The sequence below is a fragment of the Gadus morhua genome, chromosome 2 (genome assembly GCF_902167405.1).
Source record: "Gadus morhua chromosome 2, gadMor3.0, whole genome shotgun sequence".
Taxonomy (NCBI): Eukaryota; Metazoa; Chordata; class Actinopteri; order Gadiformes; family Gadidae; genus Gadus; species Gadus morhua.
Window position 1 is genome coordinate 5,033,185 of NC_044049.1, and position 17,862 is coordinate 5,051,046.

The following is a 17,862-nucleotide window of genomic DNA, read 5'->3' on the forward strand; positions in this document are numbered from 1 at the left end:
GGGTGGATGAAACTTTCAAGAAGGGTTTATCTGAAACCTTTATTTCACAGTTTACTACTGCTAGCCGAGTTTGTGTTCGCCAATTACACACTTTAATTTCCCCATCTCCAGCAATATTGTTCCAAAACAATATTAAGTGAAAGAAAGTGAAACGCAGAATTCACTCCTAATTTGTGCCAGTCTGCCATCCGGTTTTGAATTATACATTTTAGGAATGTTAATCTAAAGTCTTGATTTGTGAGATTACTCTACTGGTAAATGAATGCTTTATTTGAGCTTGATGCCATGTCTCTGATCAACAGAAGAAGAAGATGAGGTTGTGCTCAGGAAGTTTGACATGCTGTGCACGTACCAAACGGCAACGTACAAACCACACAAGGACGAACCATCCGTCTATCCATCCATCCATCCATCCATCCATCCATCCATCCATCCATCCATCCGTCCATCCATCTGTCCATCTCTCTCTTGCGCTCTTTTCTGTCCATCTCCTCTCTCTCTCTCTCTCTGCCTCTCTCCTCTAACACCTGGCCCTGATTAAATGAGAGCAGAGGAGCTCTTTTCTTAGCTCCGTGGCCCCCTCCCAGGGGCCTCCCACTGCTCTATTTCTGCGATGAGGCTCGGCATGATTGTTGTCCAGGGGACACACACACACACACACACACACACACACACACACACACACACACACACACTTAAACAGACGGCTCACACACACACACAGACCTTGCCCTTGATTTGTTCTGGGGGGACTTAAAAAATGCAAAAGGTGGGCTTTGTTTTTTCAATAATACAGTGGAGAGACATACACACAGAGTCCATAGTTACCGTGACTTTTCAGTTTGAAGGGCAACATAGTGCATCCAAAGTCTCCGGCCCTAAAGGCTGCGGGCTCCATGATTATGCATGTTTTTACACGCGTTAACATGTACATGTGTGTTCGACATTAGACCCACAAAAGGTCATGCCATGATCTGACATTTTGTGTCAGATCATGGCATCACAGTTCTGCTCTCACAGAACAGAACTGTGATCTTTGCTATTTTCTAATTTAAATTCTGCCTCATGCGTGTGTTTGGTGCTCCAGCGCTCAACATTAATCTTATATGCTCAAAACCAGCAAGTGTTTGTTAATAATGTAGTTCATGGGCCAGGGGAAACAAAATACCCAAAAGATGAAGGCTGTTACTTCTGAAGAATCTCAATGTGATAGTGAGCAGGTAGGGTGAGGGTCTATACATGTGATAGTGAGGAGCAGGTAGGGTTAGGGTTGATACATGCGAGAGTGAGGTGCAGGTAGGGTTAGCTCAGGGTTGATAGATGTTATAGTTAGGAGCAGGTAGGGTTAGCTCAGGGTTGATAGATGTTATAGGTAGGAGCAGGTAGGGTTAGCTCAGGGTTGATAGATGTTATAGTTAGGAGCAGGTAGGGTTAGCTCAGGGTTGATGCATGTGATCGTGAGGTGCCGGTAGGGTTAGCTCAGGGTTGATGCATGTGATCGTGAGGTGCAGGTAGGGTTAGCTCAGGGTTGATACGTGTCAAAGTGAGGCACAGGTAGTGTGAGCTAGTGTGAAAATAGAGAATATGACCTCATCTCCTGTCCTCCTAGATTCTGGAAGATTCTGTCTGTGTAAACCCCAATCCTTCAGCTTCTACCGGTGACTCATATCTGAGTGCTGGGCCACGCCTTGATCCAAACGTTGGAAAGGAAACGGAGCACACCTTATTCTCCAGCCGAGAAGCTGTTAACGAGCGCACCACGTAGAACTCTTTTTAACACGCTGTACTCTTGTGTGATAAACCTTGTGTGTAGATTATTAGTTTGCCTGGTTTGTCGGTACCTGCCAGCCCTGAGCACTCACCGGATGTGTATGTCATGGGTAAATTGACTACAGGAGCTATATGGAGCCATTTGGCCCATTTCATTGTAAACTGTGTGCAAACACGCAGATGCAAATGTAGAAGTACAGCACTTCCGCTAATTTTTAATAATGTGGTGTAATTCAAATAATGTGTGTGTGTGTGTGTGTGTGTATGTGTGTGTGTGTGTGTGTGTGTGTGTGTGTGTGTGTGTGTGTGTGGAGAGAGATGGACAGCAGCCTTAAGAAGTCTCTTTTTTACTTGTCCTGCACAGACAGGACTTCACACGCTCTACACACCTCTGTCATAGCGTCTTCCCAGAGTGTCAGCCTCTCTGTCATCTCCCGGCTCTGAGGGACTGACTTTTTCTTTTGAAACAGTGTTTCTTTCTGTAACGTTGCCACGGCGCTTTTCAAACAGCTGCCCCTCGCGCTCGCAACTCCTTCCATAGCAACGACCCTGGCATTATCCTGCTTCCATGGCAACACAATACTGAATCTCTGGCTTGACCTTCACCGTGATTTAGTGTCTCTTCATCCACCTCCATTCTCTCCGTCTCCGCTGTCCGTCTTCTCTCTCTCTCTTGCGCGCTCTTTCTTTCTCTTTTTTTTTTGTTTCATTTTTTTTTTTCTTTTCCTTCTGTGTGTTCCCCGCGGTGGTGCCTCTTGTCAATAGGGCTTACCGGTCACATGACCTGACTCTCTCTCTCTCCCTCTCTTTCTCTCTCTCTCTCTCTCTCTCTCGCACGCCCGAGGCCTGGGCGTGTCTCTGCACGCGGCCGGTGTGGTCGCCCCCACATGACGGCCCCGTTGTTCCAAGCCCAGCCAACAGGGTGGAGGGGTTACCGATAGTTACCACCACCACCACTACATCCACCCCCCCCAGCCCCCATGAGGAGGGGGGGGGGGGGGGGGGGGGTGGATGTATGGGTGGAGGTCGAGGGTGTAAACTTGTACTTTAAATGAATAAATTATAAGTGTGTGAAAGAGAGAGAGAGAGAGAGATTAGGCGCAGCTGGGCAGGGCTGCTGCTAATCAACTGTCTGTCATGAACCTGCATAGTTTTAATCTGGTATACAGACATCCTTTTCAAACCGACGACTCCGAAGCCAAACCACGCAGGTCTCTGCCTGCCTGCTCCCAGGTCTGCTCATGGGCTCGACCCAAATGCGCAGAAGGCCATCCGATATATATCTTTTGCTTTTTTTCTCCCAGACGTTTATTTTCTGCCACAAAATGCTGCAAGGTTGCGGTCCGATTTTCAGTTGTTGTGTGTGTGATCAGATATGCAGGTTGCCATGGTAACTGTTTGCGTTTCGAAGCGGTTGGCTCGCGAGCCAAGCCAACATGTTTTCGCTCTCTCTCCCTCTCTCTCTTTCCTTTTCCCATGTTCTGTGGCCCCCCTCGTGTTCGTTAATGAAACTACACGCATCAGGATGTGCACAGATACAGCGTTCCGTTAATCACCTGGTCTGGTCTGTACCGGAACGACTCAACTCTCTCTCAGGGAGGAGGGAGGGAGGGAGGGAGAGAGGGAGAGAGAGAGAGAGAGAGAGAGAGAGAGAGAGAGGGGCAATCAAGAAGTATGCATGCACTGCAACGGCTCCTCGTTATTAATTGATCGAGCTCTTTTCAGGACTCTGACAGAACGGTTGCCCGTCTTAAGCCCGCGAAGAGCTGATCAGGGATGAGCATCTGTAATCGGCTTAGCAGGCCTGCCGGGAGCGAACAGACGGGCCTGTGTACCACTTCCCCAGGTTGCACACGACCAGCGAGCAAGGCACCCTTTTTTGTTGGACCCACAAACTCCCGTGTCGGATGGTGGTTGTGCTCATGCCGGGGCTGTTAATCCCTCCAGATATGACCGCCGAAGCCTTGGAACAGAATATCATCCCTTCCCAATTACCAGTGCACCCAATAGTCCCACTGGGACGGGGGGCAGGGGGGCGGGGGGGGGGGGGGGGGGGGGGGGGTTCCCAAACTGCCGGCACTCTCCCAGTGTTCAGCCCTTCAGCCAAATGTGCTTCGTTGCACTCAGTGAGGATTGATTAGTGGAGGTGAATTAGCGTGAGGGTGGCTAAAACAATGCAGTCCTATGGAGGTCAGTAGAATGAATTGTGCAATTTGGGGGAGGGAGGGGGGGGGGTTTAGCTGCGGCTTTGTTTAGAGCGTGTCATGCCTCGACTTGCTCAGGGAGAACGCCAAAGCTGATTTCACGGCAATGTGGCCTACATCATCAAATAGGCTACGCTAGCTAAGTTGGTACGAGGCAGGGTCTGACTTGTGCCTAAGGGGGGGAGGAAGGGGAATCTGGCTTGGAACGCCGCCACTCAAACACCTGGCTGTAACACTGAGGAGGCCTTTGGTTCAGGACTACTGCACACGTGACGCTTTCTGTGGCCATGCATTTGTCCAACATCATGTGGTGTTCATCGTTTGTTTGTACTCTGTCTTTTCTTTTCAAAATGTGTTAGCTATTTGTCCATATAATAATGCAACAGAAAACATTCCGCTCTTTTCAATGTGCTTGATATTTAAGGTGGGAGGGGGGGGGGTTTTGTTGCTCTGTAATTAAGTCGTTCGTGAGCCAATCAATGGGACATTTGCATTGGTAATTCAACCTCGATGTCTAAATGAGCTGATTTTGACGTTCAGCTCCGAATGCTCTGTTATAAATGTCATTGATTATAGCCAGGGACATATATTTCCCTATACATCGAGACCATGCACTATCATCATGGTTGTGATTCATCAATCAAGTTAATAATGTACATTATAACGCTGGACATAATGAGTTTTTTTAGAGCTTCAGGCTCTGCACGCTTGTGCATTAAAACAAAATGCTAAATGCGTTTTTTGTATTCAATGCTCAATGACTATTGAGTACACAAATGTATAACTAAATGTATTAGTTTCACAAGCCTGTGCTTATCTTTTTTTCCGTTCAATAATATACAGTGTCGATTATTGAACGCACACATGAAATCGACCGCTGAAATTAGCCTGTTTCACACAAGCAGCATTAGACTGTGTGTATTTTTTACGTTGGAGGTGTGTCTTACCTGTAGCTGTTGTACTGTCTCCTCACCTGGTTGTCCCTGTATGTACCTGTCCTTTCGCTCAATCCCGTTCCTTGTCTTCCTTTTTCTTTGCAATGCACTGCATTTTCAGAAGAGGCAGCATGTAGGTATATGTGTGTGTAATAAATATCTTAAAAAAGAAATCCCAAATTCACGAGCTGCATGTATCTCTCCCTTCCTTCATTTGGAGTATCTCCCAACACTACTGTATGTGTGGAGGAGATGGATTTTCTTGCTTTTCTTTTTGGTATTGTTTTCAGTAGAGCGCACTGCCTGATTTACAGATAACTTAATCTTAAATCAGAATATGTTTGGACTGCCCCCCCCCCCCTAATTTAAATGTTAACTCTCCTCCCCCCCCCCCCCCTCCCCCCCTGGTGATCATTACATAGATTCTAACACCGTCATAGAGTCATGGCTTGTTTTTTTAATACGTTATTTATTGCATCGATATACATTTTCTGATTTGTGTTTCATCAAAATGAATTCAACTCCAAACAAATGTCATTGTTTTGTGTTTTGTTATCATTTTCTTGCCTTTTCTTTTTCTTTGGGGTTGTTTCAAAAAAACGTTTTGCTCACGTCATCCACTGTCCCAGTTAAACATTCACTCATCCTATATGTGTTTCTCTTTTTTTCTTTCGGGCCTGCTTGTCTAGTCTAGAGACGTGTCCCTTCTGGGTTCCTAAACACTTATTCTCCTCTCTCCCGCGGTGTAGGGGATGTGCTGTTCCAGATGGCTGAGGTGCACAGGCAGATCCAGGTCCAGTTGGAGGACATGGTGGGTACTTTATGTTGACCCCCGCCCATACCCATTATGGTCCTCTATACAGCTCTGATTTGTTGAGGCTAACGTCCCCATTGCATCACGTCCGGTACTTGATCCGAAAGCTGGGGCAACGTTGCAGTTTCCCTTGCTACTTGTAGTTCTATTGCGTTCAACACCTGTTCACCTGTTTCTCCCGTCACAGTGTTTATATTCTTTATATGCGCTCATATTATATATGAATGCTCCGGCGTGCTTAATGCGGGTGTTTACCTGCACATTTACCAACATGTTGATGTGTTTGACCTGTTTCTCTCTCTCTCCCTCTCCCCCTCCCTCCCTCCCTCCCTCCCTCCCTCCCTCCCTCCCTCCCTCCAGCTCAAGTCCTTCCACAACGAGCTGCTGTCCGAGCTGGAGAAGAAGGTGGAGCTGGACGCACGTTATCTGACCGTAAGCATCCGATTGGTTGATACACCGCCCTTATGGGGCACACACACAAGGGGCGGTGGAAACTAGCAGATTCTAATAGGCAACATGATGCCACATTACACCGTGGATTGGACTGGCTCAGTAATGGCTACGAGTCTGCGTCCTAAATACCGCTCTCCTGCCTGACTCTATAAGACAATCAAGTGTGTGTGTGTGTGTGTGCGAGAGAGCTGCAGTGCTAGTCTGTGGGTGATATCTTTAGAATGAGTGGGATGGAGCTTCGGTGAGAGAGAGCCAGTGCTGTGCATTGGTTTGGGGGATGGGCATCGGATTCCGATTGTTGCCTTGGATAGAGAGACAGAGGCCCAGCTTTTTGTTTGAATGCCAATGCCTGCATGTTTGCTTCACACGCATGAAGGAACGCATGCATGGTGAGATTTTAGCACAGCATCATGCCTTATCACAAGGTAATAAATTCCTGTATATCGGCCCCACTAATCAGACTCCATTCTCTTTTTGCTCTTTGGTATGCACGACGTTCCATCCACCAAACGATCGAGTCATTGAATCTATAAATCAGTGGATTAAGGATTTGCATTACGGGGTCTTTGCCAAACCGTCGTCGGACCGCAGGCATGCACTGCAGCCCGTCGTTCACGGCAACCGCACGTGGGGGATTCTGACCCGCCGAGCGATCTCCTCTGCCCCTCCTGTTCCCTCGCTGAAAGCATCCCGGACTCCGTCTGCACTGGGATCCTAGTCCTCTGCATTGTGTCCCGTCTGCACTGTGGCTCTGCACACAGTATCCTAGAGCCTTGTTTGTTTTGGAATTACATGCGTGTTTACTCTACCCTCGTGTTGTGTTTGAGGCCCCTGGGGCGATCCAAACACCGGGTCGTGCCAGAGGGACCCAGGGCCATCCCAACACGGGGTTGTGCCAGAGGGACCCAGAGCCATCCCAACAGTGGGTTGTGCCAGAGGCCCCCGGGGGGCTATCGCAACAAGCTTCATCGCCGTGCCGCCCAATCGATCGGGAAGCGTCTTTGAACGTGTGGGTTGGACCGAGGTGGGTCAAACCTTCCGGAACATAAATAATATACCAGTAAACTGTACAACAGACGTTGGCTTAACTCTGATCTTCGCCCAAATGTCGAGCGCGTATTTCATGCGTTTGCCTGATGGTGGTCTTCCGTTTCTTGCCAGAATCGATCAAGGCTTATGGAGTACTGACGAAGCCAGTGTACTCTCATCCATTTAATCTTCTCGTAAGGAGAAAAAAAGCCTCTTGACTGCGAACTAATTTACAGAACCAGCCATTTGCACACGTTCATATTTCACCATTATCCCTGAGCAATTGGCATCCATTCATTTGCATGATATTTGCAAAGAATCCGTTCAGGGGAGTGAGTGCATAAAAAATGCATTGTCACCCAGACACAATGAAAAGCTCCTTTTGCAGAACCCTTCTGCTCGCTTTTTTCTCCCTCTCAAAACTGCTTTCCCGCTTTTAACGTGTTCCCTGTCATCATTATAAGACAGCCCGTCTGTTTCCCGTGTCGGACTTGAGAAACACTCTCAAATGATATATTAGCCACACTCATGGGACGTCTAACAGATGGGTAACAATGGGAGCCCCTTTGCATGAGATGACAAAACCAGATTGCATATAGATTGCCAATTCAAAGGTCTAAGATCGTTAATTGGAAATAAGTGTGCCGTCGCCCCAGTGTACTGGAGTTCATCAGAGTTCTCGACAGTTATTAATTGTGACTAATCACAATTAAATGATCCGTTTTTTTCGGGGGGGGCCCGCTGTCAAAACGTATGCTAAGCCGAAGAGACCGGATCATTGTGGCAAACCGTACGGCTATTATCTTTCTCCGTCTCCCAAAAAGAATGGCCTATTACTGTTTTTCCAACATGCTGCAGTATTTGTTATGTAACCTCTTATCAGCGGTATTCGCTTAGTTGGCCGTCCCCCTGGGGCTTTGTTAGGTCTAATAAGGATCTCACATTGATTTGGGGGAATGGCTATCCCAGCCTACCAGGTGGGTCCACATCTGGACAACCGACAGTGACTTGTAATGAGAGATGATAGTAAATATTTAGTGTATCCTGCCGGTGGTTGGCGATAGACTCAATACGCAACATTTATTTGGCCTTCCCGCAACATCGTCTATGAATACTTGAAAGTCATATGCGTAATTATCTCGAATTGGAACGTTCCTCTTTTGTGCGATTGCAAGCCTCTTGCATCACAGCTCGCTAGATGCTGGGTCGTTGTTTATTCGAGGAACAAGTAAACTGAGCGTAAGTGCTTGCAACTTGTATTTTGCAGCTCGCAAAAGTAACTCGAATCCTTCCCCGAAATGTCACAGCAAATGAGCCAGTAAAAGGGGGAAGGTGTGCGCCTAAGAAATGTGGAGCAACAGAGCCACTACTTTTGCTCTATTGAAAGGCCCGCGCTTCAGTGTCTTTAGTGGACCTCTAGCACAAGTTCTCCATCCCCATTGCCTCGCCACCGGTGGTGTCTACGTCCTCGTAGGCCGTCCAGCTGTCCTCAGTATGGCGTGTTTGCTCTCGGTCCATTTGACTGAAGCCTTTCTATGCGTGTGGTCGTGAAAATCCCTGCGACAGAATTGGTGCGTTCTGTTGTATAAACACTCACTCTGCGCTCCAACGGCCTCCAGGGTATTCTGGGTCAATCGGTATGTTTGGCTCTTCTATGTTTGGACCTTGACTTAAACACAGAATGAGGTTTCCAGGACTTTGATGTGATGGAACGAAGCATTTGTCCGTCGGCCGTTGGTCTCACACACACTACTTTCGCCGCACTGGGATCTGTGAGAGAATTTAACTACAGCTCATCAATCCTTTATCTCCACCTTGATGCATTCGTTGGTACAGAGTTTATAAAGAACCGGATGTATCACAGGCAGGCAAGATCGTTTTGGTTTTCTCCACCCATGGTGGAGACAAGAGAACCAGAATGATTCTCTTGCTTGACGTTCTCCCATCATCAGGAAGTTCTGCCTCCTAGAATGATTGAAATAATTCTTTGAGCTTTAAAGCTACACCTTCACGGATAGCATTGATCTGTATCGTCGCCGGCTTTGCAAACCAAAATGCCCCCATTACCGAGCAGAACTCATTTTAGGCTAGGGTAGCTATTTGCCGCCATCAAAATCCATCTCCGTCAAAACAAAAGCCTCCTATCTTACAGGGGAGCGACGTCGTAGCTTCTCCATCTCTGGTTCAAATTTCACGGCCGGCGATTTCAACCCGACTGCAATCAAGACGCACTAAACGCAGTTATGGGAGGGCTCTTGAGGTGGAAGTGGCCGGTTATGCAACATAGCCCCAGCGTCGGGCTATATGTCCTTTTGCAGTGCAACGTTATCGGTACTCCGCAATCACGGAGCGAGACATCAACCCGACACTCAACAGGCGGGTAGGACTTTTTGTGGTGCGCTGATGCGTCGGCGAGGGGGAAATGACTTGGTGGTGGTGCCGTGTTTGTTGTGGCAGCTGTTGGCCGCCATTGATCAGGAAGGAGACCTGGGGTGATCGTGTTAGCCGAAGGCTTGTTGATTTTTAAACCGTTTATTAGATACACACACATAGTGTGTGTGTGTGTGTGTGTGTGAGAGAAGTTTTGGAACTTCAAAGGTAAAGTTCTTTGAAACATTAAAAGAAGCTAAATATCACGATGCTCTCTGTTGCCCCCTAAAGGCGGCGCTGAAGAAGTACCAGATGGAGCACAAGAGCAAAGGGGAGAGTCTGGAGAAGTGCCAGGCGGAGCTGAAGAAGCTGCGCAGGAAGAGCCAGGGCAGCAAGAACCCGGCCAAGTACGGGGAGAAGGAGATGCAGGTAAGTTCCCCATGGAAACCCACTACGAAGCGCCGAGCACGCAGGCTTTAATATCCACTCACACATGACTGCTGTTGCCTTGACGCATCGACCCCACCAAGCAAACATGCGTGCTGAAACTGTACAGTGTGCAATTCAGTGTTTATAGAGCAGGTTACACTAAAAGCGGGATTTTATCTGTGTTTGTGTGTGGGGAAGGGGGGTTTATCAAAATACATGCACGAAGAAATTCCCGATGTGAAATTTTAATCTGCATGATTTATTTAGTTTTTGCACTCATCAGCCCGTGACACCATTGCTGCATTCCGTTTCGGGATTCTCTGTATGCATAACACTGAATATCCAAGTGAGAGTTATAAGCCTTCTCAGAAATAATGAGTTTGTACTATATAAGGTCGAAGGGAAAAGAAAAACCCAGAGGGCGGGACCACACACACACACACACACACACACACACACACACACACACACACACACACACACACACACACACACACACACACACACACACACACACACACACACACACACACACCTGAACTATCTTTTGTCTCCTTCCGCACTGTGGTGTGATTTTCAATGAGTTTTATCTGGCCAGCCCGTCTAATGAAGACTAATATAGACCCCGCCGTGTAGAAAAAGTGGGAGATGCGTTTCACCATCCGGACTCGGACCTGGTTCCAAAACGGTGTGCACCATCGAGCATCTGGTGACTCAGCTGTTCCCCAAAAGACTCAACGCTCAAAAACATTGTGCTGCAGCACTATTTATTTTTGGTGGCCATTTTTACCATTATATTTATATCTGAGAGAGAGAGAGAGAGAGAGAGAGAGAGAGAGAGAGAGAGAGAGACTCGCATGACCTCAGGCAGGACTTGAACCGTGGGAGCAACCTGAGCCAACAAGCATCAACTATAGCACGGCCTGGTAGTCTTCATGAGCTAACCTATAGCACCTATCATAGCATGGCTTTGTAGTGTCCGTGAGCTAACCTGTAGCAACTGCTATAGCACGGCCTAGTAATCTTCGTGAGCTAACCCGTAGCACCTACTGTAGCACGGCCTAGAAGTCTTCATGAGCTAACCTGCAGCACCTACTGTAGCACGGCCTAGAAGTCTTCATGAGCTAACCAGTAGCACCTACTGTAGCACGGCCTAGAAGTCTTCATGAGCTAACCTGTAGCACCTACTGTAGCACGGCCTAGAAGTCTTCATGAGCAAACTGTAGCACCTGCTGTAGCACGGCCTAGAAGTCTTCATGAGCAAACTGTAGCACCTGCTGTAGCACGGCCTAGAAGTCTTCATGAGCTAACCCGTAGCACCCACTGTAGCACGGCCTAGAAGTCTTCATGAGCTAACCCGTAGCACCCACTGTAGCACGGCCTAGAAGTCTTCATGAGCAAACTGTAGCATCTACTGTAGCACGGCCTAGAAGTCTTCATGAGCAAACTGTAGCATCTACTGTAGCACGGCCTAATGACTCATGAGTTCTCTGGGTCAGGAGAAACCAAACGACTAGAAGCAACGGCTGAGCTCTAACATGTAGAAGTCAGGGACGGTGAGTAGGCGGAGGTGGTGGGGGTGGGGGTGGGGCACCTCCTGCTGGACTGTAAGGCTGCGTGGGGTTAAGGGGGGGGGTGCAGGGTGGAGAGAGTGGGAGGAATGCCTGGAAGCCTGGAGGTGATTCCGAGCAACGCTGACAGCCAGTTGGTTCCTCGGCTAACAAGCGCAGGCCTGCCCAGTAATTACCCATCTGTCTCCTCAACGAGGCGCGGCCATCCCAGGTACAGGAGACTGTCCCTGGGATGCATCAATCCTACCTAGACTCAAAGGACTGCCCCAGTTGGGGAGCGGGGGGGGGGGGGGGGGGGGGGGGGGCTGATCCGTGTGTTGTCCGCAGGGGCGTGAAACGTACCTCGCAGGATCCACCGCGCTGGCCCTTCCTCTGGGGTCGGAGCGTGGAGCACAGTGGAGCAAGTTTGCCTGTGCCAGCCCTGATCTCTGACTAACACACACTCCCTCACTCATTCACAGAGACACACATACACAGAGGGGCGTGCATACACATGCACACAATCACTCGGGTCCCTCTCCGTGATGGCGGTGTTGTCGCTACTCGCTCGGACCCCACGTGTCGGATTGGTCGCGTTCGTGTCACAGCGCGGAGAGACGTAATCTTCAGAGTGTCAAAGTTGAGCGGGGAAGAGAGAGAGTGTGTGTGTGTGTGTGTGTGTGTGTGACACACACACACACACACACACACACACACACACACACACACACACACACACACACACACACACACACACACACACACAGTGTGTGTTGAGCTGGGGTGCAGCGGGTGAACAGAAGGCGGGTGTGACGGCCCCGGGGAGGGGAAGCAGAGCAGACGGCGGCGGTGGCGGCAGCTTCGTGTCGTCGCAGGTCGTCCGTCTCACCCGGAGGAGTGAGTTCACGGGACGGAACGGGTCTACACCTCGTCCCTGGGAGACCTCGGAGGGGTCGGGACCCCGCCGTGTGGGGATGAACTGGCTCGTCTAAAGGCGGCAGTAGCTCAGGAGCTAGAGCGGGTTGACCGGGAACCGCAGGGGTGCTAGTTCGATCCCCGGCTCCTCCTGAGTGTCAAGGTGTCCCTGAGCAAGGCACCTCAATTTCACTGCTCCCGACGAGCTGGCTGTCGCCTTGCATGGCTGAATGTGAATGTGTGCATGAATGGGTGAATGGTAGGCAATATTGTAAAGCGCTTTGGGGAAAAGCGCTATATAAATGCAGTCCATTTACCATTTTTATTATGCAGCCTTGATCGCAATCTTCCCACTGAATTAATAGGCAGATCAATAGACACGTACACGCACACATATATATATACACACACACACAATGTGACTCATAGCCACTACAAATCATTGCAACAAGTTATAAAGGCTTAACAAAAAAACATGCATGGGTCCTATCATGGCAAGTGGGCGAGAGAGGGTGAGAAGAAAACGGAAGCGAGGGAGAGAGAATCAGCTGGTTTACATTGGAGATCTTTGAGAAACTGACCGCGATGAACTGGCTCAGAGCTGTGCCTCTTATGGGAGTATGATCATTTACGTAATGATTGAAATGTGTTAGCTAGCCATGGACAGATTTTGTACTGGAATTAAATTAAGTGCCCCAACTCTCCCCGTGGCTAGACTACCCCCTCACCTCCTGTCCCCTTTTCATTTCCCACCCTTCCTCCATTCATCCCCCTCGCTCTCTCTCTCAAAATTGCGCTCATCTCTCGATACCTTCCTTCTTTTGAGAGAAGATCCGCAATAACCGACTACAGTTATTGCCAAAATGCTAACTAGCTCATTATGTAGCCCCCTGCCTGTGCGATGATGGCGTCCTCAAGGGAAGGTCTCCTCTTGATAACCTCTCCCCCGCCGCAAAATGATGTCTTAATGACGGCCCTGGATCCAACAGAGCTTAAAGACCTGGCCCATTAGATCACACATGAAAGCCATCTTTTATTATTAAAACTGGAGAAGAGCGAAGTTTCGGATATGAATATTAACGTTTCAACCAGACCAGAGGGGAGGGGGGTGTGTGTGTGCGTGCGTGTGTGCGTGCTCGTGCGCTCGTGCGTTCGTTCACACATGCACACACACTCACAGAGGCACACGGGGGTGTGTGAATTATGTCATGTCTTGAGTTTATCCCACCGTTGACGTGTTGCGAGGAAGTTGTAGTCGTTTCAATATTGTAACCCTGGAGCTCTGCAATAAGTCGTGTGCACTCTCAGAGTGCTGATGATGACTAAATGGCAGCACGGAGCTCGCTCTCTCTCTCTTTCTCGCTCCCTCTATCTCTACCTCTCGCCCTTCCCCCTCTTGCTCTGTGTCTCTCGCTCGACGCACGGCTATGTTGCTAAATCCCTGTAGGAATTAAATCGAATACGAGCAGCTTTGTTGTTGTGAGTCCCCCTTCTGTACCCTCTTAAGTCTCCTAGCCTCCCCTCCTCTCCTCCAAAACGCCCCCTCCCCCACTCCTCCCCACATCCCGGCCCTCACACTTTTAATTACTTCAAGTGTCGTCGGTCTGCGTCCCTTTTTAATATAATCTGTGCCGCGGTGTAAGGGAATGGAAGTCCCCGATGAAATGCTGGCGCTTGTTTGCATATCGCTGGGCGGGAGCGGGCAGGGTTGATTGATCCAGGAGTGTGGCCCAATCAGGAGCCGACATGCACCCAGCCCGATAGCCACATGCAGTTATTCGCTGGGAATGTATTCATCCGGTACCTGCTGTCACATGCACACGCCAGCCAAGGCCTGCGGGCGAAAATCAAGAGAGGGGCAAAATCAACATTACATTTTTTTTCCATGATTATGAATAATGCCTCACAGAAAGAGGTTCCCCTCAGCAGTGATCTAGGTTGTTATTCGACCTGAGCTGGCAGGGTGCTTTCAATTAAAGAGGAAGTCTTGATCGAGGTTGATGACGTGTTGTCATTAAATGTAATATATTCCGTGGCGTGAGGATTTAGGAAATTAGGCAGAGAGGACGGACAGGTTGAGCAGCTCCGATCACGCAGATGATCCGAGTTCTTTGACACACACACACACACACACACACACACACACACACACACACACACACACACACACACACATACACACACACACACACACACACATACACACACACACACACACACACACACACACTAACACCTGAACATCAAAAGACACCGCATAGATGGGGGATCTTTGATTGTGGACATAATGCAGGCCTTTTCCCTGATCTAAAAGACAGGTGTGTGTTTCTGAGTCGGTGTACTGCCTCTCCAGTTTCTCCCTGCAGCATGAAGTGTGACTCATACCAACAAAACAACCAACACTATCCTAAAGTTTGCTGCTCCTCATTGGAGAGCAACCAACCAGATAATTCAAATGAACAGCCACAACATGGCCGCTCAGCGGCAGATCCACAACAGCTTGGGATTTAAAAAGAACCGAATTGAACAAAGAAAGTTTCTTGACGGGCGTCGCTCATGTCCAAACACGAAAGTTGTCGTGTCGAAAGAATGAGATTGAGTCAGCTAAAACTATTTGGAAGTGCCTTATTTGAGGTCATAGGCCTTGCAGCCGGGAGGTCTCTCGGCAAGGAGGAAGATAAATTCATTGTCCTGTTCTTTCCCTCGCCTGCTCAACACTGTTTCAAAGTATTAGTGTGATGGCGTAGGTGGATCTGCGCCAACACTAATACGCAAGGCCATCCAACATAAAAGATTCTTGTTAGATTTAGCCACAAGTACCTAACTAGCTCACCGCGGCCATTGGTAGTGGGGAAGTAGTGCCCTCTGGTGGCCGTAAAGGGTAATGCAGGTAATTCACGCGGTGATTGATCCAGGATTCAGGTGTGATATCTGTACAAACATAGTCCTTTGGAAGATTGAGTCTCTCTTCCTCCCCTCTCACTCACCTGAGCTTATGCCCACAGTTTCAGTGATGACCATTCTTCCTGTGTTTCCGGTGGCAGTTTGTGGAGACCATCAGCAGCAAGCAGAGCGAACTGGATACCTTCATCGCCGAGGGCTACAAGACGGCGCTGTCCGAGGAGCGCCGCCGGTACTGCTTCCTGGTCGACCGCCAGTGCGCCGTGGCCAAGAACAGCAGCGCCTACCATGGAAAGGTAAGGCCCCTCAGACTGCCTGTCTCTCTGTGTCTGTGTCTGTCTCCCTCTGCTTCTCTGTCTCTCTCTCTGTGTCTATGCATCTCTGTCTCTGTCTCTCTATGCATCTCTCTGTCTGTGTCTCTGTCTTTCTGTCTGTGTCTCTGTCTGTCGGTCTGGGTCTCTGTCTCTCTCTCTCTCTCTCTCTCTCTCTCTCTCTCTCTCTCTCTCTCTCTCTCTCTCTCTCTCTCTCTCTCTCTCTCTCTCTCTCTCTCTCTCTCTCTCTCTCTCTCTCTCTCTCTCTCTCTCGCTGTCTCTCTCGCTGTCTGTCTAAATCAGGAGAACCATTACAAACGGTGGACATAATACCGTCCACATTATCAGATGAGCTGGGACTAGAACAGAGAACCCCACGGTTATGGCGTCTAGGGTGAAGCCTGAAAAGCTGTAATAATAGCATGTTATGAGAGTGTGGTAACGGGGGCTTGTGAGTGGGATTGTGATTCTACCGTAGCGTGTGGGTGGATCGGTTGGTGGGGTTGGGCTGGGTGGTCTGTTGAGTTAATGGGGTGCATCTGTCTCAAGGCATTTCATGCTGGTCACCCACTGCCAGCGAACTGAAACGCTGACCCAAAAAGTGTGTGTGTGTGTGTGTGTGTGTGTGTGATAGTTGATGATAGTATGGTGAGGTGTCGTCGACACTATGACAGTCAGTAATTAGATAGCAATGAGACGTGTGTGTGTGTGTGTGTGTGTGTGTGTGTGTGTGTGTGTGTGTGTGTGTGTGTGTGTGTGTGTGTGTGTGTGTGTGTGTGTGTGTGTGTGTGTGTGTGTGTGTGTGGGCCAGTGTTTCCTGTCTTGTCTGGAGCCTGGAGGGTGGGGCCCTTCAGCGTTGTTAGATGGTGCAGTAGGCGGACAGTTTGAAATCGCTCGGATCATCTTTGATATTTCCACGAGATTCAATGGGGTTTACTATGCAGTGTCCATATGAGTTATGTGGACCAGTCTAAGCTGAAATAAGAAAAGAGTAAAGTACTTGAATTGAGTGCTCTACTTATATAAAGCTCCATTTGAATAAATATTTCTATAATCAACTATGCTTTACTTAAAAGCCCTTGCTTATTCCTCATTCCGAGTATTCTTTCATTATTCTCTTTTCTTGTTCCTTGTGACTCCGAGTGCTGAACCACTTGTCCAATCAATTGATTTTAATAATTATGAATTATTATATCCATCGTTTTAGTCATTAGTCAGGTAAAAGTGCTGTTTCTGATTTATTCCATTTTTGTAATTGGCTGCTTGTTGGATGCGTGCAAAATCCAGACATCTCTTGATTCCCTGTTAACTTAAAAGTATTTGTCCCTGTTTATAGCTGAATAATGAATTGATTTGAATAGGAATAGGAAAAACATTAGGGAGAATAAATGCAGAGGAGGATAATTGTTAGTTTGCAGCCCTAGTTATCGTTCATCATGTCCCCTCTCCCCCCCCCCCCCCCCCCCCCCCCCCCCCCCCCAGGGTAAGGACCTGTTGACCCAGAAGATCCCCATGTGGCAGCAGGCGTGCTCGGATCCCAACAAGCTGCCGGAGCGCGCCATGCTCCTGGCCCAGCAGATGGGCTCGGTGGGCGGAGCCAGCCCCCTGCACACCTCCAAGTCCAACCTGGTGATCTCGGACCCCATCCCGGGGGCCCAGCCGCTCCCCGTGCCCCCCGAGCTGGCCGTGTTCATGGGCAGCGGCCTGGGACATCAGGCGGTGAGAACCTCCATTGAGAGCCATGCTAAAGTGGGAGGGGCAGACAAGCTTGAATCCAGTGCGGGACGTTTACCTTTATTTTGCTTCGTATTTGTTTTCGACCAATCCTGTTGCTGGAGGGGCGGGGTTCTGCCGTCAGGTAATTTGCTAACGGTGAATATGAACTCTGTCAGTCAACTTTTCCAAGTTGGAAGACATCCGAAACATCTTGATTCGGACCCCGATCTACTTAGGAAGGGGTCTGTAAATGGTCACTTCCACCACAAAAGAGTTCCATCTCGGTAGAATATGTCGAAATATGTAACGAGTCGGGACCACGGCCTAACTCCGCCCCTTGTTGCGTTTGGTTTCCGGCCCAAGCTCTGTGCGTCCTCCCCACCCCCCCCCCCCCTCTCCTTTAACACATAAGACTGATCAGATCAGGCGCTAAGTAGTAAGGGCCTGATGTGAGGAGAATGGACA

General features: G+C 49.0%; 1 protein-coding gene across 3 annotated transcripts in view; it reads left to right on the plus strand.

Annotated features, from left to right (window-relative positions):
* The window catches only part of baiap2a (BAR/IMD domain containing adaptor protein 2a), a 48,164-nt gene that overhangs the window by 19,155 nt on the left and 11,147 nt on the right, over positions 1–17,862 (plus strand). For all 3 annotated transcript variants that reach the window (XR_003979478.1, XM_030378112.1, XM_030378102.1), the window contains exons 4-8: positions 5,659–5,720; positions 6,084–6,155; positions 9,867–10,004; positions 15,514–15,666; positions 17,164–17,400. Coding sequence is in view for 2 of the 3 variants with exons in the window: in XM_030378112.1 (XP_030233972.1) it covers positions 5,659–5,720; positions 6,084–6,155; positions 9,867–10,004; positions 15,514–15,666; positions 17,164–17,400 (662 nt within the window). In the remaining variant the exon portion in view is untranslated. The remainder of the gene's footprint in view (positions 1–5,658; positions 5,721–6,083; positions 6,156–9,866; positions 10,005–15,513; positions 15,667–17,163; positions 17,401–17,862) is intronic.